Here is a 22,429-nt window from a genome sequence, read left to right on the forward strand (position 1 = left end):
GCCACGTAGAGAAGGTTTGCAGGATCATTTAACAGAGCTGCTGGGAGGTTCCAGCACATGAAGGGAGTAAGTTTCAAAGCCAAAACATCCAAGGAATCAGGGGGTATTAGCGTGTAAGATACCAAAGAGAGAAACACCCTTCGAACCAACATATATATCCCAACTTCTTTTCTCATCAGACTTGGCCATGGAAAAAAGGGAAGAAAGCAATAAAAGAGATGGTTGGGAATGGAAGTCTGCCATTGAGACAGCTGCTGGAAAAGGGGTCCTTGAGCTTCAAAAAAAAAAACTCTGATCTTCTGCAAATAGACAGAAGGGATTTCATCAAAATCGGAAGAGTCAAGGAGGGAGATGAGAAAGGAGAGGAAAAACTTGGCCAAAATGGGTAGAAGCCATTAGGGTTTCTTGAGAAGCGGTGGTTTCCAGCGGCTATAAAATGAGGCTTCTCCTACCTAACAAATCGAACTCAGATTCAGAGAGCAAGCCTTCTCTCTAACTTGTAAAAAACCCAACAACCTCGTGCACTATTCACCTTTCTTCTCCATTCTTCTCTTCTGGCAGACAGAGCATCTATCAAGCTGACGGAAGAACTATGTTCTCTATTTCCTTTCTCTTAGCCAAATCTCTCACAAAACTTCTCCTTTCTTACCCTAACACTTCCTTTTCCCTCAAAGCAAGCCTAAATATTCTCTTAGTGCTAAACTCATGTTGATTTTGCTTCCATGCCACATGCCACTCACGCTAAGCTTAAGAGTTTATCTGTAAGCATGAAGAAATTACCTGTAAGTTGCCATTGTTTTGGCTGGTGAAGGTAACCAAAATACTTCCTAAGGCTTTGCTGCCCTTTCGAAGTATTTTTGGGGCTTAATTTTCAAACTCAGACAAATGGGACAATTTCATCAGTCTGCCCTTTACGGCAGCCTAGCCCATTTACAGCTGTCGGAAGAAAAAGTCCCCTACAACGGTGACAGGCCGACGACAGGCGGTGGCGGCCAACAGTGGTGGTGTCAGGTGGCCGGCGGTGATGGTTGGCTAGATGTGGACATGTGTCATAGTGTGTTTGCCTTAGAAGGTGTGGCATTGTGTGTGATTTTAATATTTTTTAATGATATTTTTGTAAAATTAGGTACTAAATTTGGTCTTTGGCCTTATGCTAATTAGATGAAATTATATTCTTATCTTCCAAATTAGTAAATTATATTGTGTTTTAAAACTAAAGTTTCCTTTAATAAAATCGTGGATTTAAAATTTGAGTCTCAAGGGTTGGGGGGAAAAAACGGTTTGAGTCCGAGCAAAATCCAAATAGTTACTTTTTGAAGAGAGAAAAATTGGGCTTAACGATTGTTTTAGGACCAAAAAATTTGGGTTGGAGAAGACCTAATTAAGTTAGATGGTTTTACGGCCAAAAAAGTTGGATTTTTTTTATAGGTCGAAGTAAGTTGGATTTCTTTTATTACTGCGAAAGAAGAAAAAACAAAGATTTTCCTTTTAATTTTGTATGCTGAAAATCACAAAATATTTTCAAAGTGAACCTTTAAAAAAGCCAATAACAAAATTAAAGTTAGCTTCGAGCCCGCTCACCGGGTGAACTCGTAACCGAGTCACCATCCACACCAACTCAGTCTCCCACATACAATTTCCAGCTCCAAACACACACAGACCCACAGACGGAACTTAACAAAAACCAAAAATCGAACCAAAACCCACAAAGATTTTTCCCCAAAGGGGCTCTTTCGATGGATTTTTCAAAGCAGCACGAAGATATCTTCGGCCAGGACTATGATGACGACGACCATAATACCCAAGATGCGGCCCATTCATCCTCACCATCCTCCTCCTCGTCATCGTCGTCTTCATCATCTTCATCGTCGTCGGCTTCTTCTTCATCCAACGGCAGCGATAGAGGCGAGTCCAGCAGTGGCAATAGCCCAAGCGCCAGCAGTGCTGGTGGTGGTGGTGGTGAAGAAGAGGAAGAGAATGGTGACGAGGCTGATAATTCAAACGCCACCAACAGCAATGAGTTTAACAATAGGGGTTATTTTGGGGACGGAGATAAGGATCTGTTCGGGTCTGATAATGAAGATTTCTGTAAAACCCCTGCTACTAGTCCTTTCCTTATTCCTGGTAATTACTTTTGTTGTTGTTGGTGTTTTTGTATGGATTTGGTATAGTTTTCTGGTATTTTAGTTGCTTATTTTGTTCTGTTGATGGTTCTTCTAGCCTAGTAAAAACATGGGTACTTAGCATTTTGGTTGCTTATTGAGTTATATACGTATAGTCATGGTTTTGTAGCATGCCCAAGTAATTTTCTTTGATGCATATTTTGCATTTTGGTGATTTGGTTGGTTATTAGGTTGTGTTGATGGGTTTTCTGGCTTGCCCAAGTGGTCTTCTTTGATGGGTATTGGGCATGTTTGTGTGCTACCCACTTTTGTTCTGGCCTCTATTTATTTCAATCTTTTCTTTTCGTAGTGTTGTGATTTTGGGACTGCAATTTTTGTTTCTTTGGAGTGCCTCTTTGTTCTGACTTGCTTACGTTGGGAAGGATTAATATTGGATACTTTCAGGCCGAATTTGTTTCAATATAAGATATAAGCTGTTAATGTTAAGGTTTCAGTCTAAATGCTTAGTTTGCTACTCTTTCTGAATTTTTGGTACTAAAAATCCCCGTACTCATCAAACTATTCTTGGCAGTATTGCCTGTCATACGCAATACTAATAATCAGGGTAGAGGAAATTTTGGGCGCGGTCGTTGGCAATCAGGGCATCCAAATGACAGAGGTGCAGGCATCCTTCCCCGACCCGGACCTTATCCACAGAGGCATAATTACGGTTATGGTTCAAAGTTCTCAAATGGTCATCGTGATGAACGATTTGTTTCGGATCTAAGACTTACAAAGAGTGAAGAAACACTATCGAGAAAGATAATTGCATTTCAGGAAGTAAGTCAACTGATTTTTAATCTCTGTGCTACCTTTTCTTTCTCCTTGATAAGTCGAGCACTTTTAAGGTTGATTTCTCAATGGTGCATGGAAAGCATAAAACATATCTAACTCTTACGTTTTAACTAAGACAGTTTCTTATTAAAATGTTTTAACTAAGACAATTTCTTATTATAATGTTTTAACTAAAAGAGATTAGCGGGACAGTCTGAATTTCAGACTCATTAGTTTATTCCCCTTCTATAAATTATAAAATAATTTCCTTTAAGTGTTGCCTTGGCTTTTGGTTCAACTGATGCAAGTAGCCATTACTTGTTGATAAGGCATTTAGTCCCCATGTTGAAAAGTTAACCTTGTCAGTTGGCTGGTGCATGGCATATAAATTAGTTGTTTTTTCCTCTGCTAATTTGAGAATTTTATCCAATAGCCCTGTGAACTTGCTTGCTATAGTCGGGTAGAAGGTGGAGATGTCACCTTTGATGATACCAGCTTGGTAAGCATTCTGTAGCTTGCTTTTCTGAATGGGCCATTCTTTTGTTAGGTTTGTCTCATATATGGTAGTCCATGTCAATCGTTAACTCATTTATATTGTTCTTTTGTCCACATTAGAGGCTTTTCAAACGTCTTATTACTGAAGACATTGGAGCCGATCTCAATGATGGTTATGATACTTTTATTGGAAAGAAAGGTAAGCTTTGTGTCTAAATTATTGCAACGATTTTATTAAAAGTTATGTCTTGGAGTTAGTTTATTTTTGTTACTTTGGGGTTATGCATATGAGGGCTGATTTTTGCAGGCAAATTTGTGTTTTTCCTTTTTCTGTTTTTTCCCCATCTAAACCAGATTTGGGCTCTCAAGGTTTTGGTGACCTTCTTGCCTGCATAAGAGATAAGAATATTCCACTTCAAAATATTCACTTTGTGGTACGAAACATATGCACTTTAAATTTGTTATTGTATAATTCTCTCATTCGGTTGTTAACTAATAAATTTGTTCCTCCTTTTTTCTCTTTGACAGACTTATCGTAACAATCTTAACAAGGTATCTCCCAGTCACTTTGCATAATTTTGTTCTCAAGATCATTTTCTTTATTAGGTTCACTGGATATTGTTGATGAACCATGGATTAGTTATAATTTGGAGTATAGATGTGTTGTAATCTTGGATAAGATGGTACAAATTCCAGCAGTGTAATGCACAAACCAATATATAAACAGACCTCTCATGGCTGTTTTAAGGGAATACTCAAGTTACTGAAAGAATATCTATATGTACTTACGGTTATATAAGAACCAGATTGGTACAATTAACTAAAACATGGGGCATCCACCAGAAGCAACATACTAGAGACACAATGGTGTATAATACCTCAACTCACTGTTTATTAGTCTAATATTTCACCTGTTGTCTTTTTAGGTTTAGTAAACAATTTTTTGTGGTGTGTTTCAAGTGCTTCTCTCTTTTCTGTAGATATTGGCCACTGCTTATATTCGACACGAGCCTTGGGAAATGGGAGTGCATAAAAGGAATGGGGTTGTCTATCTTGATGTGCATAAATTACCTGAAAGGCCACAAAGTGAGTTGGATCGTCGAAGGTACTGGAATTTAATTTCTTCTTTTAGAAATTTCACATGGTCTTTCTAGGATGATGAGGACCATGTTCTTGGATTAATTGAAATTTATTCCCTGGTTTAGGCAATGGAGTTATTGAAATTGCTTCCCTGGTCTAATCAATGAATTCTGTTGCCAAAGAAATACATTTATAAAAGACTATCAATGCTAAGGATGAATTAACTGTTTCGAGTTTTTATTATGAAAAAAGGGGATTTTGATAAGGAGTGTCAAAGCTTGTTGCTTTTCATTCTTGCTGGGAAACTTTAATATAGTACTGTGATCTCATAAGGTATATGATTTACTTTACTGAATTTAGGCATAAATGCTTCCTTTCGGCTAGGATTAAACAGGAAGGTACTGAGGGAGATGATGAATATTTTATTTTTATTAATGAATACATCAGAAGCGACTTGTAACTGACATTTTGTTCTACTTCTTCCAACTGGTTCAAAATTCTTAAACATGTGTAGGCATGCTTCTTTCCATTATTGCTTATTCTCAATTTCAGGTGTGCTTTATGCAAATGTTATCTTTTCAACTTAGGTGTTACTGGGGTTATTGTTTTGAGAGTCTTGCCACTGAAGATCCAGGGAGAGGTGACGGAGGGATACATCATGTTGATGCCAATGTTGAATTTTGTTCTGTGATCAAAACAAAATTAGGGGCCCATCGTATTCTAATGGGTGCTGAAATGGATTGTTGTGATTCAACTGATGATGGGAGGAGGTTTTATGTGGAGCTAAAGACAAGTCGCGAGGTTGACTTGCTTCCCCCTCCCATGCAATTCTTTTTTTTTTCTCCGAGTCTTATTCTTACCTTCCTGCCTGTAAATTCGCCTTTTACTTTTGCAGTTGGATTATCATACAGAGGAAAGATTTGAGAGAGAGAAGCTCCTCAAGTTTTGGGTACATTTAACTAACTATGAGAAATTAATATTTATGTTTCTCTCCCATTAGTGCATTCTTTACTGTACTGTTTTCCTACGTAGAAATACACGAGTCTTCATGAGCTTGTATTAGAGATTGACATGAAAAGTTGCATTATTTGTTTGTGCTCGGGCTTTGCCTAATTTTCTCAGGGAATTGGGTTTTGTCATCATCTCGGGTCCTTTCCCTATTTATATTTTAAAAATTCTGTTATTCGTAAAAAGAGTTAACTCGTCTATTATATTTGCTGCAGTCTCAGTCATTCTTAGCAGGTGTAAATTCTGTTAATTGTAAAAGAGTTAACTTTCTATTTTATTTGGTGCAGATACAATCATTCTTAGCGGGTGTTCCCTATATTGTCATTGGATTTAGGTAACCCCAATTGCTACTTCAGCGTTTTACTTTCTTGCTGCTTAGACAAATACTTGTACAATTGCTACTTAAGATGGATTAGATAGCAATATATATTAAAGGCTGCAAAAGAATGGTAGTTCTTATAATTGACATAAATACAAGCTTTGAATTCGTAGAAAACTGAGCAATAATCACGCATGCATTGTATATTCCGCGTGCAGTTTCTTGCACTGGAGAGTTTCTGTGGAAATTCTTTTATTTTCTGCTCTACAAATTTAGATCTGTTTAAATTTCTATTTTCTTTTTCTTTTTTGTTTTGCTTTTCTCATGCAGGGATGATGCCGGTCGACTTGTCCGCACAGAGAGACTAAGAACCAAAGATATAACGCAAAGAGTGAAAATGAAGAACTACTGGCAGGTGAGTTTTGTTTTCTGCGATGTACATGATCGCCAGGCACCTTCGTACCTGTCACACTTAAATAAACATTTGATTTAGATAATCTGACTCACATCATTAGTCCAATTAGTAAGGAGATGCACATGTGAACCTGAGCAAAAGCTGTCTCAAGTTGTACATGACGAACTCCGCTGTGGTCATCTTAGGATTTGCAGATTATTGCTTGCGGCTGTGGTCAATAAATGCTCTCTTTTCACTTGTAATGAAACTAGTTGGCATTTCTAATGAATGTGGTTGGCAGGGAGGAGTTTGCTTGGCATTTGCTGATGAGGTATTATGCTGGCTGTACGGGACAGTTAAAGAGAGTGAGTTTTTAATATTTGTTATCCTTTTTCCTTTCAGCTCCATTGCTTGCCCAATCAACAGGAAAAAAAAAGTATAAAGATAGCATCATCTTATATTGGAACCTTTTTTGTCTTCTAAGAAAAAGTGGATATGAAGATCCGAGAGAGGATGAAGAAAACACATGTTTTTTAAAGCAATTTTAACTAGTTAAATCTGTTCTTCCTCTTCTGTATCTCTTATCTCTCTCCTCTTCCTCCCATCTAGTTAAAAAAGAAAACACTAAATTTTGAGAATTTTCTTTCAACTTTTACCATAGCTGAAGCAGTTGTGAGTTTAGATTTATTTTTAATGTAGCAATGCTTCCTCTGCAATCAGATGGAGCATTTGTTAAAATAATGAATGTGCTAATTTTGCATGTTTTGCTTCAGATGAAGATTACATATTGCAGTTTGCTCCTCCTTTCAACCGTTTGGAGCTTTTACAGGCCCAATCTTGCCCTGAGGAAATCACTAACCATGTTCAGCAATTGTAGACATCCGGTGACGCCTGCTATCTGACGAATAGAGAGAAGTAGGGATGGGTTTATATTATTCATTACGCATTTTCGTCGTCGTTCTTGCTTCAAATTAATTATAGCTTTGAGGCAAAGAACTTACTGTTATCTTATGATCAACTACCCAACAACGGCTGTGTGAAAATTGAATACCCATTTTTTTCTTTTTCATAGTAGTCAGATCATTGTAATGTGGCCGAGGTCACCAGTTGAGAAATTATATTTAACTTCTGTTTTTCGTTCCTCCACCCTTTTTTTTATTTTTTTTAATGGTGTAATGGCATCTGAATATGTTCCCACTACTTACAGATTTTTCATGACATTAAATAAAAGATGACACAAAAGAAAATAAAATTGGATAAATTCATTCGATTAGGAAATATGTTTGTGTAGTTTAAACCTAAAATCGGATTTACCAACAGATTTTTTTTTTTCTTGTTGTGAAGTGTAAACTACGAACTTCCCCTAAATCGGATTTACAGTTAAAAGGTAGAGTTAAGCCTAAAGTTACCATATTTAAAGCAAAACTCATTTTTTTGGTATTTTTGGTGAATTGCAAACTACCGAGTCTTGGCCGTTGTAATATAATTACTTTGTGGTGGGTGCATTTTAACTTTGTCGCTTATGTTCTAATCAGAAAGAAAGAAATATGATTTGTTGAGTAATTTCTCACCACCTCCACTCAAGCGATCTCCACAACCACCGCTGCCACCACAACCACGGCTGAAGCAGAAGCTATCGACACCACGGTTGAAGATATTGCAACCTCTGCTGCCGCCACTGAAGAGATGGCCAAGGTCTTTCACCGGTGCAGCCACCACAACCATGTTCTCAGAGCTTAGTTTTGCATGATTTTTTATCGAAGTTTTTATTTATGTATAAAGGCACATTTGTCTACAAAATATAAGGCTCTTTACATCCATCTACAAAATGTACTTATTTATGCTGATTAAAATAAATTTATTGGTATTGTTGAGTTTTGTTTCAATCATATTATTTTATTTAGTTTATTGTATCATTTTAACCCGATTTGCAAATGCTGAAAAATTCTGAACATCCAGTCAAAACCCTATCATTTGTTTAATATAATTTTTATAATTTTCTTTCTAGATATAGTATTAGGTTTAGCTGTATTTATTTTCTATTTTCAAATCTTGGTTCCACACTGCCTCAATTATTTTAATTAAGCTTACTTGATCATATGCCAATGGGTCTAACCTAATGAAAAATGACATTGATTTGCAGACTAGTTATTTGAAGTTCGAACCTCCTTTCAGTTTGGACTAGCGCTTGTATTAAAAAATGAAAAAATTTACATGATCATAAAGGATAACAAGTGCAATTATCATGTTCACAATCTCCAAGAAGTGCCTCTTCATTTTTGATACAATATTTCTTTAGGAGTTTTGTGCACGAGTCTCCACTAAACCCAATAAATCCTGATTGTTCAGGAAGAATTTTAGTTGTCAATGCATATTACGTGTGCTGGAACTTCCAGCACTTTTAGTCAGTGCTTTGGTAATGACATGAGTAACAATTCCAATGGGGCAGAAAAAGAGGCAAAGAGAAACTGAATGCCGGGTCTCAACTTCGTTTTCCTGTCCATCGTGAAAAACCTGCCTGGATGAATGAGCAATGAGTGTTAGAACTGAGAAAGTCACGGACACACGAGAGGGAGAGAGGGAGAGAGGGAGAGGGAGCTACCTTGCAGCAAAGAGATCAACAGCCAACAAGTGAATCCAAGCAGAAGCTAATGTCATCTCGTTGGAAAACATCCTTACCATACCAGGCAGCTGCACATAGTACGTAGGCAGAAAATAAATTTTTTTATAAGAAATTTTCAAAGCCCATCAGAAAAGATTACCAAAAGTATACATGCTAATACACACCTCAGGAAGCCAGTATTTACTTGCGAAAATCAACTGAAGTGTTTCAGGAGTCCAAGAGAGGTATAGTAGATAAGCATAGAGAATGCCAAGGACAATATACGGTATACTACTTTCCATAGAAATTTTCGTCTGCATTTTACATGAGTTGAAATAATTGGGTGCATCAGTCTGAGTTCAGAAAATAGTCAAGAATAAACAAATGGATTTTCAAATGACAGTTACAAGGAGAATAAGGAAAATGTAATTTTGTGAGATAAATTGTAAAAGTCATAAAGACCCAATTTGAGACGAATTATGCCATCCATACATTGACAACCTGAATTAACTAATACGGAAACCAAGAACCAGAAAACAAGGAATTTAGGGAAAGAAGTGTAGCAATTTGGAAAAAAGAAAGCATATGCATATAGCCAAATGCACTCATATAACAGCTTTCAATAGTTTACACCAATCTAAAACAATTAATCTACACAGGATGAACTAAAATTGCTACATTGAATGAGAATCAGAGGACTGAAATAAATACAGAAACATACTAGTTCAGCTTTAGGTGCCAGAACCATGAGGGTGTAAAATGGGAGAACTGCAGTTGTTCCCAAAGTAAAAGCAGTGCTAGCAATTTGAGAAGTTGAGAACCCTGAAAAAAGAAACATGAACTGTATTTTATCAGTAAGATTTGAAACTAAGTCTCCCTCTGGCCCTCCCATCTCTATTCTCACTCACACTAACATGAGGAACTTAACATCAAACGTATGGATCATAGAAACATTTAATGGCTAAAAATTATTCCAGGTTAGACAAAATAAGAAGATTTTTAACTTCAGAAGCTATCAACCTTATATGCATCATATGACGAGGCTACTAGGGATCTATTTCAAGGGATTCAAGTTCATCAGTAATTACAGGAATTGCCAAAAGACAAACCAATAAACTTAAAAGGTAGGGGGAAATGTTGATGCCGGATGTACCAAAATATCAACACCACAACACTAGAAAAAAGGTATTGGAAGAGCCTTGCAGAACTTGATATTGCAGCATCATTTGCAACATGGAACAACAAGAACAAGTCATAAGGACATTTACAAAAACAGTTATCTAGCTTGGGGTGCTAATGTTTGTGTGACTTTGATACTATCAGTATGGCAAGCACGACATTCACAGTAATTAACTACAGTAATCAAATAATCACGCAACAGCTCAATTCTCAACCCAACCTGGTGGTCTATAATTTCATGAACTCCTTCAGCCTAAAATGCAGTAACTGTATCCAAAAAGTGAGACCCCAGGACTATAAAGCTTGCAACAATGGGCAGTAAAGCATTTAAACATTGTAAAAGTTCAGTTAAGGACTAAAAAGTGACATGTAGACACCATAGGATCCCCTTTTTTACGCCCCCACGTCCCTAATAGTTGGTGGCAGTTACATGAAGGAAAAAAAGGAGTGAAAAGGACTGCTTCCCGAACAATAAAGCAGAAATTAGAGAAGGAACTTCAAACATTTAGAAGAACTCAGCCAACCATTACACAGGGTGAAATACTGGATTACTATAATGGATGCTATATTGATAGGGTATGCATTTGTAAGATTTTATTTTTGTCTTTTTTATTACAATGGCTTTGGAACAATGAAGGTGTTAAGCTAAAACAACCTTTACTTATGTTTACACCTCTGAAAGGATAACACCTCAAGATTCGGGTAGAAATTGGATCTAAAAACTATGTCAAAACTTTCATTCATGTATGCAAAATCCATAAAGCCTTCAACGAGGCTATCACATTATACTATAGTTCATAGTCAAAATTAACAATATTGGTGGCAATAAACAGATACTAGATTCGTTTAAGAACTATACAACTAGATGTTACAAGAATATTGTTTAAAAGGCAAACTGTTTTGTAATGTTGCTGCAATTGTCAGTCGATTTGAAATTCATACATATGAACTCATAAATATATTTTTCCTCAAAAAACTGACCAAAGTTGTCAAAGCTAGTTGTAACTTTCTCTGTTTATATAACACTTGCACATTGTTTTGCACATATGTTGGTACTTGAATTTTAGTTCTACCAAAACATGCTAGGGATTTTTCCATTTCCACAGTTTTCTTGCACTTAAGTATTTTATGCATGGGATACATATGTGCTTTGGTCTTCATACAGACTTTGCCCTCACATACCTCTGCGAAGACCTGTTACTACCAATGTATAATCAACTCAGCCATGCAACATTACAAATGATAATAATAAATGACTAAAAGGAATTAAAGTGGGAGAAGGGATCACATGATGCATATACTCCTGAGCTTTTTCGAAGTGGAATGGATCTCTCAAGTTCTGGTCTCACAGTAACTCTTGAACCTCCCATAAAACTCCAGTGCTTGTGTAAATGAGCTCCCACTGTCACAAGCTGTTGACCAACAAGTTCTGTGCTATTACTTCCCAGTGAAAAAGTGAACCTTTGTTTCCTTCCATCACTACTCCAAGGCCTGACAATCTTCTTGCCGCAGTCAATCTATCAGAAACGGAACTTAAATAGTAAGAGAAGCCCACCACTGACAAAATTATGCTCAGTGGCTAAACATGAGATTGTTTATGAAAATAGTCGCAAGTTATCCTGTATTTCAAACTCATTACACAGTTAAACAGTAAAATTAATTGATCAATAATGTTTCAATAATACAGATAGAAGTATGACAGCAAAAGCAAAATAAAAAATTACATGAGCAACCCATCGAATTGCAGCAGAAGGTTCTCATGACCCCTCTGAGCTCTAAACTATCATAAGTGATATTAAATGAACCAATTATCACTAACTTTTTCAACTCAAATTAGTTGTTTTTATTTCTAAATAAGTTTCCAGGTTGAAAAATTAAAGAGCCAACAAAGAGAGTAACAATCCCGGTTGACCCAATCTGTAAATTATTGGAACCACGCTGGGAAAACATACTACCCCTTTGACCGGAAAGAAAGTTTAGCACAAATAGATCAAAATGCTAACTCCGATCTTGTATCTTGGATTGGATGGCCTACAGATAACGAATTTCAAACTATGCCAGATACCCATTTCAAGTGGATCAGACATTCATCCAAACCTACCATCAAACTACAATTTTTAAAGAAAAAGATCACTGAAAGAAAAAAGAGGTAAAACCCAATTAATTGGAGGTAAGAGAAAATGAAGCTTGAAGGAAAAACCATACCTTGGGTGAGAGTGGAGATTGGCAAAGGCAAGAAGAGAAGGCCATGTTTGTTGCGAGACCAGAAAACCCAGGAAGACAGCAATAATGGCTGCTTCATTCGCTTATTAAATCCTGCACTCAAATCAGGAAAAGAAGAAAAAGAAAATAGAAAGGAAAAACAATAAGAAGAAAGAAGTGAGGTTCAATAATAAAATAAAGTCTGGTTGGCTTCCACTGAGAGAAACACAGTGCAGACACGCAGCTCGGAGAGAGAGACAGAGAGAGAGAGAAAGAGAGAAGCTAAAAAGGGAAAGGAGGGTAGGAGAGCACTTCAGTCTGTCTGTCTGTGGTGAGTGTGTGTCATATCAAAACATATTTTTTTTTTTCAATTCATCATAAACAACTTCTATTTTGGTTTGTTTCCTAGAGTTGCTAAACACACCCAACAATTTCATCACTACACTTGAACTCAACTTTTTTTTTTTTTTTTTTAATCTCTCAATTTTCCCCTCAAAGTTGTTTGTAGTTCAAGTGTTTGTGGAGCAATGACTCTTTTATCTGAGGTCTTGTAATTTGTAGAAGAGTAACCCCTCAATTTGAGTTTCTGTATTCGAATTCCATTTATGAATATCGCTTGTATACCAAAAAAAGAAAAAAAAAAAGAAAAAAAAGAAACCCTATCAACTTCCCCATTTCATTAATTTTGTATGCTTATTTCTTTAAAAATATTTAAAAATATCTCACAAACACAAAGTGAAAAGGAACAATAAAGAAACCAGCCATGCCCATGCTAAGGAGGGATAGATGGCTAAACCTGGGACTGAAACTCTATTGAAATGCAAAGCACATCAACACCAAAAACAATGTGGAATTAATCGACTAAGGGTATCTTGGCAACCCCTTTCAATGGTGAAAATGAAAGTGGATTTGTTAAAAATAAAATTCAGAACAATAAAGAAACCAGCCATGCCCATGCTAAGGAGGGATAGATGGCTAAACCTGGCAACTTCTTTAGACTGAAACTCTATTGAAATGCAAAGCACATCAACACCAAAAACAATGTGGAATTAATCGACTAAGGGTATCTTGGCAACCCCTTTCAATGGTGAAAATGAAAGTGGATTTGTTAAAAATAAAATTCAGTATTGAATTTTTCTTTCACCACATTTTAAAAGCATTTTATAAGAAAAACTCAACACTAAACCTGAAAGCACTCGAATTTTTTTCGAAAAATATGTTACTAGAACATCCTTTGATTAACCAAGATTGGTAAATTCACTATTTGACAATTGATCTCAACGCTTAAATTTGCAGCTCCAATATTTCAACCTTCAATGCATATATTTCTGAGTGTTTCCCATTTATATAATAGTTTTGCCATGGCCATTGCTCTTTATGCAATAATAATTCAATCCCTGTTGAAAGGAGGACAGCGGGGAAAGTTCTCTACCCTGGGAAAAACCTTAGAATCCGTCTTTTTTGGACTGAAAGGGGCGAGTAGAAGGGGGCCGAAAATTAAACCTTCTTGCATAGGTTCAGCCATCAAAGTCATCATGCAAAGTCTAGGACAATAAAACATCAAGTCCTTGCAGAAAGATCATGAACAAATTTTGGTATATGTTTGGAACCAACCTAGCGTTGAGGGTTCCATTCCATGGTTACTAAATAAGTTAAAAACATAATATGATTCTTTGTTTTCACCGCGGAAAAATCCTACCAAGTTAAATTATATTACAAACTGGGGCTTACTATCATAAAACATCCCTAAGGTTTACGAAACTATCAGATTGCATCCTTAATGTTTTTTTGTGTCACTTATGGTCATCAAGGTAGTATGTGCAATCACAAATGGTCCCTACCGTTAGGTTCTATCAAAACCTCTGTTAGTTTGCTTATGTGGCATACATATATATCACAAATCATCCATGAGGTTTACACACTTATCAAAAATGGTTCCTATAAATTTTTTTTATTTTTTAATTTAAAATTCATAAAATTTTGGTTTTCTTTTTAAAATTATTTATAAATGAAAAAACCATTTATAGAAGGATTTAATCTTAAGGACCATTTATGAACCCTAAACCTTTAGTTTTTTTCATTTTTAAATTTTATGAATTTTAAATTATTTTTTAAAAACTTCATTAGTTTGTTGATGTAGCGTATATATGGAACCCACAACTACAATAATATAGTGTCACATGTATTTAAAAATTAATATATATTTAAAATAATTATAATTCATAAAATTTTAAAAAGAAAACAAAAATTTTATGAATTTTAAATTTAAAAAATTAAAAAATTTCATAAGGACCATTTGTGATGGGTGTGTGAATCTCAAGGATGTTTTGTGATATACATATATGCCACGTCAGCAAACTAACGGAATTTTTGATGAAACCTAACAGGAGAGACCATTTGTGATCATGTATACTAATCTTGAGAACCACGAATGACAAAAAAAATAAAAACATTATAGATGCAATATGATAGTTTCGTAAACCTTAAGGATGTTTTGTGATAATAAGCCTACAAACTGGTGAACTACAATGCTAGTGATATTAGGGAACTAAGCATTCATAGTTGCCTTCTTAGGTTTCTTCAGTCACTTTTCGAGGCCTTCCCCTCCCTCGCTTTTGTTGCCGTGGTTGGTTCTTTAAGGTCAATTTGATCCTTGCTAAAGTAATTTTTGCTGTCAACTTACGGGGCCTCCCTTGTTTTCGTTTTTCCAGTTGCTCCTTCTGCTTCTGGCATTTAGCAGGCAGTGATGCATAGCTGGTTGCAGCTGTAGACAGTTTTGCTTTAGGAGGCCTCCCTCTCCCTCGCTTCTGTGGCTGCTGGTCAGCTGATGGGGACAAAACCTCCATAATTGGTTCTCCATTTTCTTTTGGTCTAGGAGGCTTCTTATGCTTTTGATGTTTCAGGTGCTGCAATTCATCATGGTGCATCTTTTCTTGGGGTTCCTCACATGGGTTCTGTGAGGGTGATGATTCTGTCATGGACACACTAGGATCAGATTGTGAAACACCTTGGCTGTGGGATTGTAATTTCAGATTACGCTGCAGCTCTTTCATTGTTTGGGACAATTCATCATGTCGATGTCGGTTCTTCAGTTGAGATGAATCATTCACTCTCGGCTGTTGCATTTGAGATCTTCCACTGTTTGAAAGCAATGGATACTGCTCATCCAGAGATTGTGAAGGTGACAGAACTGCCTTAGATTCAGGCAGCTTTTTGTCTCGAGGTCGAAGTTGCCTCTGCTGCTGTGTGGGACCTGTTTTCGCTGCTGATGTCTTTAGCTCCTGAGGATTTTCAGCTTCTTGAAGGTTTGATATCAGGGTATCCAGCCTTGTGGGTGGTGATTCCACCATCGATGTAGTGATCGACTCTTCAGATTTGGACTGCCTTTGGCGCCGCGGACGCAATTGCCTCTGCTGTGCTGGCTCCTGAGTTTTTTTCTGTGCTTGAAATGACAGCTTAACTGCAAAATGATCAAGCTTCATACCCATATCCTGAATTTCTTCTCTGGGCTGCTTCTCGTTCTCAAGTTCCTAGGTAATAGAAGAAATTGGGGTTACATTAACATCCATTGGTATATATATATTTATATAAAAAAATATATATACAGGAGATGGCTACCAATAGTTGTTATATAGATGTAAAAAAAAAAAAAATCACTTGAATCTGAAACCATAGCAGTCTGTCCCCTTCATTGAGGGATAGCTCCCAATTCTAGAGAAAATTCATGGCTGCTACCTGGCATTTACGTGCCTTTGGCACCCCACAACCAGATTCAGATGTCTTTTTATGCCGAGGATGCAGCTGCCTCTTCTGATGCTTTGATGCCTGGAGCAAATCAACAGAACCGTCCATAATGTTTGGCTCAGATTCATGAGCCTTATAGCCTCCCTCAACTGACAGTAATTCGACACCTTGAGGTCTTTGTGGCTTTTGAAGTTCTGGTTGCTGGTTCTTCAGTTTCCGTTCCAGTTCCTGGTCTGGTGAGTGCTTGGGGACATCCTCACAACTTGCAACTTGCAGAGAGACGGATGGCTTCTGCTGACAACAAAGGTTGGGATCGCAGGCAGCACTATGCTTTTCTTTCTCATGCTTTGCTTCAAAGTTTAGACAAGTCTTCTTTCCAACATGCCGGGATTTTTCTCTGATATTCTCTGCTTCCATTGTTAACAGTTCCAATGATCTTTCTACGTTTCCAATATCTTCTTGTTGTGGCAATTCAACATCAGGAAAAGTGTTAATTGATTTGTTTTGGCACTTGGGCATCTGCGGCTGACTATCATGGGCGGCTAGCTTTCCATGCTTTGAAAATAACTCCTCTAAGTCTGTACTAGGTTTCTGACAGCTATGGTTTGATCCCTCCCTAATGCTAGACTGATTTTCCAACAACTTCTCCTCAAGTTTACGTGTCCTCATCAACAATTCTACATAATTTTCCTGTCGATCAAAATAAATACAAAAACAAACATGCCAGGCTTAAAAAAGTTGAATCAATAGGCAGTGGTTGCATTTTGTATTACATACACATTTCAACATTTACCTCAGACAAAAATGATGAACCATGGTGGGGCAGTTTTTGACTTGTAAGAGAAGGGCTTGAATTGATCGCAGTAGCTGCATCTTTCTCTTGCTTCTTTGATAATAACTCCTGCATATTGCTGTTCATGAAATGAGAGTGGCACATGCAAAATAGCCAATAACACAACTAATACTGAATACAGAGAGAAAATGGCTGACCGAGAACCAACGATCTTGGATATTAATTCACTTTGCTCTTGCGGCTTATTTCGTTCAGAAATCATTTCAATTTGCTCTCCTGGTGTAGTCATCTTTTCAATTATTTCAACTTGTTCCTCTAGTAACTGAATCTCTCTTTCAATTCCTTCAATTTGTAATTGTTCTCTGGTCACTTCACATTGTTGTTCTTCTGATTGACACTGTTCTTCAATAAGTTCATCCCTTTGTGCTTGAATGTTTTCTTCAGTCACTTTATATTTCTCTTCTGCATTACTCTGCTTTCGAAAATTCACTGCATTTCCTTGCATTTGTTTTTGAATTTGTCGCCCATTTGCTTCATCTGCATGTTCGTTTTGTTTCTCTGGAGATCCATCAGCATGTTCATTTGGTTTCTCTGGACATCCATTTTGAATGTTAATCACCATATTTAGCTGTTCTTCTAGACTTAGTTCTTGACTTTGTTGCCTGTGTTCCCTCTGTTGTTCAGGAACTTCAACTTGCTCTTCAACTGCTTTATGTTTCTGTTCAGAATTGTTCTGCTTTTCAACAATCACTGTACCTTTTTCCATTTGATTTTTACTTTGTTGTCCATTCACTTCATCATGCTGTTTATCAGGAGATCCCCTTTCACCGTCAATCAGCCTACTATGCTGTTCGTGTAGACTCAGTTCTTGACTTTGCTGCCCATGTAATCTCTGTTCAGTCATTTCAACTTGTTCTTCAGCCACTTTATATTTCTCTTTTGCATTATTCTGCTTTCCAACAATCATTACAACTTCTTGCATTTCAGTTTGACTTTGGTGTCCAATCAGTTCATCTTGCCCTTGATTCGGTTCAAGACAATTCTGCCCATGTTGTCTCTGTTCAATCAGTTCAACTTGTTCTTCAGTTGCTTTATATTTCTCTTCTGAATTGTGCTGCTTTTCAACAATCACAGCAACTTCTTGCATTCGTTTTTCAGTTTTTTGCCCATTCACTTCGTCTTGCTGTTCCTCAGGAGGTCCACTGTGATCGTCAATCACCTTAGTCACTTTATAATTCTGTTTTGCCACAGCCATTGCAACTTCTCTATTCGCTTCATCTTGTTGTTCATTTTGTTGCTCTGAGCATCCATTTTGATCAACTATCACCTCTGGCTCCTGACTTTGCTGCCTCCGTTCTCTATATTCAGTTACTTCAACTTGTTCTTCTGCCAGTTTTTTATGCTCAATTCCATTTCTTGTTCTTCTTCCCCTACCCAGCCCACTAGTCTTTTTTTTCTGCACTCGCTCCCTTCGAGAAACATAATCATTATCTTCAGCCCGAAGCATATAACAATTATTTGAAGCACTCAGAATTTCTCCGCTCTCGCTAAGTTTCTTCAAGTGATGACTCAAGAAACTTTCATGAGCCAATGGCAAACAGTCAAACTGCTCTCTAATAAATTTTGATATTGCTTCTCGAGTCGACCCCCCTTCCTCATTCAACTCAGCAATTGCCCTCTGTATCATCTGCCCAAATATAACATTCCAAAAGTAAAAAATATGGAACAATCAGAAAAAGTCTTACTGAAGAAGCATTAGTAAGGCAAAAGAGTGTGGTACCACAGCATAGGTGGGATGATCAGGTGAGCGAAACACAGGGTAGAATACAGAAAGGCCTTGTTTGACACCATTCATGTGATCCGGTGTGAGGGTCTTCGAGGGGTCTAAGCTTGTGAGTTTCTTCATTAGAGCATTAGCAAGCTTGTTTATAATTTCTCCCTGTTTATTATGTTGAAACTATTTATAATAAGAGCAGGACCAAAATTTGTAAGCCAAAACTCATGCCAACTCAAAATAAAGGGTTGCAATACAGTCAACCATTAAACATAAGCAGGTCCTGATCACCAACAGATGAGCAACGAAAAATCGGCTATTTCGTATATATGGTGTTTTTTTTTTCCATCCTTATTCATATTGGTTAACAATAATAATCCTCCAAAACGGAAAAGATAATCATTAGATTTAACATCAGTTCCTCTGCATCAACTTATGAATGTATCAACAATGAATAACTGTTTGTTCTTATAAGCTTGTAGACCACAAAATACCAATGTAGTGACAAACAATCATATCCAAGATCATTCAAAGGTCTATATAAAAGAAATTTGCAAAAGTGTATAAACTATTTGTGCTCTAGCAATATCCTAATGAGTTATATGCAGAGAAATTTCATCACATATTCAAATAAAAAAAATATAAACAAAAGAAAACAAACATGACATGGGTCTTTCTCTGTTTCCACCCCTCTTCCTTCTCCCCCTCTTTGTTCCTGCATTAAAAGTTAAAAAGAAAAGTCTTAGTTAAATAGAAATAAAATATATAAAAAATGTACAAAACTCAATTCTCAAATGTTTAATTCAAATGTGGTTCTTTACTCTGAATTATAAATTTCCTTCTCAAATTAAAATTTTTTTTAAAAAAAGGAGCTTCATATTCAGAAACTAAAAAGTAATTGCTACCCATTACTGGTTTAATGAAAAGGAATATAAATTTTGTGGAAATTCATAGTTTACCGCAGAAGATGAACATCCTAGGGAAGTGGCCATAATATTCTGAGTCTCAGACGAACAAGAACAACAATCCTTCAACTACGTCACTGATGTTGTTTTAGTTTCTCTGATATTATTTTACATCAAAAAGAAAATTCTACACAAAGAAAAGAAAAAAAATTTATGAGAGCCGAAGGAGAAGACAGGAAAAGTTAAAGACAGCCTTGAAACTTTGGAAGGAAGATCTTTTGTTTTGACCTTTTTGAAGCAAAGAGGGTTTTTGGGGTTTTGTAGTTTTTGTTTGGGCATCAAACACCGCGCTCGTGCTAGATTTGGATTCTTTGGCGACTCAGACACGTCTTTTTATTTTATTTTAAGATAATTTGTACATTTTTTTATATAATAAAAAGCAGTCTCATATGTTTAAGACCACTTCCACTTAGGCCAAGTCCAGCGCTAGAGGCTGGCCCAGGCAAAAGGCAGAGATGAGCCCGAGTTCAGCTCCAGCGCCAAGAATCCAGCCCGGGCAACAGGCGGGCCCCACGAAACCGGGCAGGCCCAAGGGCAAAAGTCGCCTGGGCTTGAGCCCGAGTTCGCTGACGTCAGCGCACTAAAATCAATTTTTTTTACTGTTGACTGCCACGTGTCGTCACCGGGTGGCTCCGATTGGATTTTTTTCAGCAATCCTACGGTTCTCTTTTTTTTGGCCAAAAAAATTTTAAAAAAATCCAAAAAAATCCGAAAAAATTCTGAAATTTTTTTTAAAAAAATACCAAAAATTTATGTATTTTTTCCCTATAAATACCTAACCATTTTATCTACTTTCAACACCAAATCTTCATACAATTTCTTCTCCATACAATATTTTCTACTCTCCACTCACATAATTCATTTTCCACACCAAAATATTTTTAATTGCCATTTTAATCAATTTAATGTAACTTTTTTTTTGCATATTCTATTTCTTTTTGTTGCACAATGTTTATTTTATTTTTGCATTTCCTAATTGGCTTTATTTATTTACATAATCAATTTTATTCTTGCATTTCAAAATAGTTTATAATTTCATGCATAATCTTTATTTTTGTTTTTGCATTTTCAATTTGTCTATATTTATTTACACAATCAATTTTATTCTTGCATTTGAAAATAGTTTATAATTTCTTGCATTGTATATTTTTTGAATGCACTTCTAATTATTTATTTTGAATAGATCATACAAGCACAAATTTTATCTGGAATAAGACACGTGGCAACCGAGATTCACATCCGAAAATCTTATCCGAAAATTTAATTACAAAAGATTATCAAAATTAATGATTTAAAGTATAAAAAAATAGGAAATAAAGTACAATGAATAGTAATTGCCCTAGACTTGCCCTAGACTTTGCCCTTGTGGGTGGAACTACAAATGGCAAGGCTGACACTATTCACGTGAATAGTATCAGCCCTTGCTTGCCCTAGCTTGCCCTTGCCTTAGACTTTGCCCTTAGGGGTGGAGTTGCTCTTAAGCCTCATCATTTGGCCCGCGGACTCATGAGCCGATGGGAGCCCACCTGACCCATAAAAAAAAGAGTCTGATTTGACCCGTTATGGGCTTTAAGACGGGTCGGGTTAGGTTTGGGCTTAGATGTTTGGAGCTCGGCCCGGCCCGATTAAACCCAAAAAAGCCTGGCTCTACTCGCCCACAAAAGTCCTGTCCGTTAGGCCCACATATATATATATATATATAATTATGTATAAATAAGAGTTTAGATTTAGGATTATATCACTTAAATCACATATATAATTTGTTTCATTTCATTTACTTTTCTTTACTCATTCTTAGTTTATAATTGGATGATTAGCACATTAATTTGATGTCACTTAAATCACATATATAATTTGTTTCATTTCATTTACTTTTCTTTACTCATTCTTAGTTTATAATTGGATGATTAGCACATTAATTTGTGTCAATTATTAATTCAACAATTATATATATATATATATATATATAAGATGAACAACATATCACATCACCAAATATAATTATATCACGAAACATAATCGTACCACCAAATATAATCATGTTTTTCTTGAACACATCACCAAATATTTGCATATTTATTCATACCATCCTTAAAAAAAAAAATTTTTGATACTTAGTATTTTTTAAAATGATTTCTTAAAACGTATTACGATCTAATTATGTAATAACTTCAAAATAATACTTTGTTTTATTATTTTTGTGAAAAATCTTATAAGTTGTGTGACTTTATTGGGTGTTTTATGAATTTGGTTTGAAGTGAAAATATTGGAATTAAGTGAGTTTAATCTCAATTTTGGACTAAAATGCCTTTATGATTAAGTTAATGATTTTTTTTTTAATGAAGTAGGGCCCGTTTAGGTCAGGCCAGTTGGGTTTAGCCCGGCCAGGCCCGCCCGATGGGCTTTCTCAAGCCCAGCTCATGGGTCGGGCTTGGGCTTTGAATTTTCTAAAAAACCCGGCCCGGCCCGATATTTTTTCTCTCCTCTTTAAAGCCTGACCTGGCTCGGCCCGGCCCATTGAAGAGCCCTACTTCCACTCCTATCGGCAAGGGCAAGAACAAGATAAGGGCTGCCACTATTCACAGGGGTGTATCCAATTCATACTTATAAAGACTTTTTTTTAAGTGAGCGACTTTTATAGAGTTGACAAATTCTTAAACACTTTCATAAAGTTGATAAAAGTCACTAATAATGACAGGACCCGAACCAAATTCCGCTTTGGAATTCGAGTCGAACCCTGTGCATGTCCGACACTTGGCGAATGTCGGGCACAATTGACCTATTTGCCCTTTTCGTTACAATTTATTGTAAATTTAGCCCTGACTCTTACCGAAAATTCGGCAGAGTCTCCCCTGTAATTTGCTCAATCCCCAAATGACACCTGTCAAAACGAGCATAAAAATCTACACAACCAACTGCCAGCACTTCAATATACATG

At 36.5% G+C, this 22,429-nt stretch overlaps 3 protein-coding genes across 6 annotated transcripts; 1 reads left to right on the forward strand and 2 right to left on the reverse strand.

The window, feature by feature from the left end:
* Positions 1–1,554: 1,554 nt before the first annotated feature.
* On the forward strand, positions 1,555–7,376 carry LOC117628457 (decapping nuclease DXO homolog, chloroplastic). Of its 3 annotated transcripts, XM_034360915.1 has the most exons (13): positions 1,556–2,124; positions 2,695–2,942; positions 3,370–3,435; positions 3,552–3,630; positions 3,786–3,865; positions 3,960–3,983; positions 4,412–4,536; positions 5,099–5,312; positions 5,407–5,460; positions 5,807–5,853; positions 6,169–6,253; positions 6,534–6,597; positions 7,006–7,376. In XM_034360915.1, the coding sequence occupies exons 1-13, from the start codon at positions 1,737–1,739 to the stop codon at positions 7,107–7,109; spliced, it is 1,578 nt and encodes a 525-aa protein (XP_034216806.1). In that variant the 5' UTR covers positions 1,556–1,736; the 3' UTR covers positions 7,110–7,376. The 3 variants fall into 3 exon arrangements, with proteins under 3 accessions (XP_034216807.1, XP_034216808.1, XP_034216806.1); XM_034360916.1 differs by lacking the exons at positions 6,534–6,597; positions 7,006–7,376 and adding an exon at positions 6,363–6,527 and having other exon boundaries at positions 1,555–2,124; XM_034360917.1 differs by lacking the exons at positions 5,807–5,853; positions 6,534–6,597; positions 7,006–7,376 and having other exon boundaries at positions 1,555–2,124.
* A 1,057-nt stretch (positions 7,377–8,433) lies between these two features.
* LOC117628751 (protein ABA DEFICIENT 4, chloroplastic-like) lies at positions 8,434–12,556 on the reverse strand. The gene is made up of 6 exons (XM_034361265.1): positions 12,219–12,556; positions 11,302–11,530; positions 9,556–9,656; positions 9,020–9,148; positions 8,835–8,923; positions 8,434–8,750 (listed from the first exon to the last, which is right to left on the reverse strand). The coding sequence occupies exons 1-6, from the start codon at positions 12,261–12,263 to the stop codon at positions 8,597–8,599; spliced, it is 747 nt and encodes a 248-aa protein (XP_034217156.1). The 5' UTR covers positions 12,264–12,556; the 3' UTR covers positions 8,434–8,596.
* A 2,101-nt stretch (positions 12,557–14,657) lies between these two features.
* Positions 14,658–19,703, reverse strand: LOC117628706 (trichohyalin-like). Of its 2 annotated transcripts, XM_034361210.1 has the most exons (7): positions 19,486–19,703; positions 19,188–19,241; positions 18,533–18,691; positions 16,950–18,439; positions 16,753–16,870; positions 15,951–16,649; positions 14,658–15,745 (listed from the first exon to the last, which is right to left on the reverse strand). In XM_034361210.1, exons 1-7 carry the CDS (start codon positions 19,516–19,518, stop codon positions 14,786–14,788), a joined length of 3,513 nt encoding a protein of 1,170 aa, XP_034217101.1. In that variant the 5' UTR covers positions 19,519–19,703; the 3' UTR covers positions 14,658–14,785. The 2 variants fall into 2 exon arrangements, with proteins under 2 accessions (XP_034217101.1, XP_034217102.1); XM_034361211.1 differs by lacking the exon at positions 15,951–16,649.
* Positions 19,704–22,429: the final 2,726 nt, after the last annotated feature.

The sequence above is a fragment of the Prunus dulcis genome, chromosome 5, assembly GCF_902201215.1.
Source record: "Prunus dulcis chromosome 5, ALMONDv2, whole genome shotgun sequence".
Classification (NCBI taxonomy): domain Eukaryota; kingdom Viridiplantae; phylum Streptophyta; class Magnoliopsida; order Rosales; family Rosaceae; genus Prunus; species Prunus dulcis.

What these genes read in the sequence shown, in the direction of transcription:
- LOC117628751 (XM_034361265.1), bottom strand. Translation starts at nt 12,263, where the DNA reads ATGGCCTTCTCTTCTTGCCTTTGCCAATCTCCACTCTCACCCAAG. An exon ending in GTAAATACTGGCTTCCTGAG is followed by an intron (nt 8,924 to 9,019) that starts GTGTGTATTAGC and finishes TACTATGTGCAG; the next exon opens with CTGCCTGGTATGGTAAGGAT. An exon ending in GTTGATCTCTTTGCTGCAAG is followed by an intron (nt 8,751 to 8,834) that starts GTAGCTCCCTCT and finishes TCATTCATCCAG; the next exon opens with GCAGGTTTTTCACGATGGAC.
- LOC117628706 (XM_034361210.1), bottom strand. Translation starts at nt 19,518, where the DNA reads ATGGCCACTTCCCTAGGATGTTCATCTTCTGCG. An exon ending in ATCATCCCACCTATGCTGTG is followed by an intron (nt 18,440 to 18,532) that starts GTACCACACTCT and finishes ATATTTGGGCAG; the next exon opens with ATGATACAGAGGGCAATTGC. An exon ending in CAAAGGCACGTAAATGCCAG is followed by an intron (nt 15,746 to 15,950) that starts GTAGCAGCCATG and finishes TCTATTACCTAG; the next exon opens with GAACTTGAGAACGAGAAGCA.
- LOC117628457 (XM_034360915.1), top strand. Translation starts at nt 1,737, where the DNA reads ATGGATTTTTCAAAGCAGCACGAAGATATCTTCGGCCAGGACTATGAT. An exon ending in AGATAATTGCATTTCAGGAA is followed by an intron (nt 2,943 to 3,369) that starts GTAAGTCAACTG and finishes TTTATCCAATAG; the next exon opens with CCCTGTGAACTTGCTTGCTA. An exon ending in AGCTAAAGACAAGTCGCGAG is followed by an intron (nt 5,313 to 5,406) that starts GTTGACTTGCTT and finishes TTACTTTTGCAG; the next exon opens with TTGGATTATCATACAGAGGA.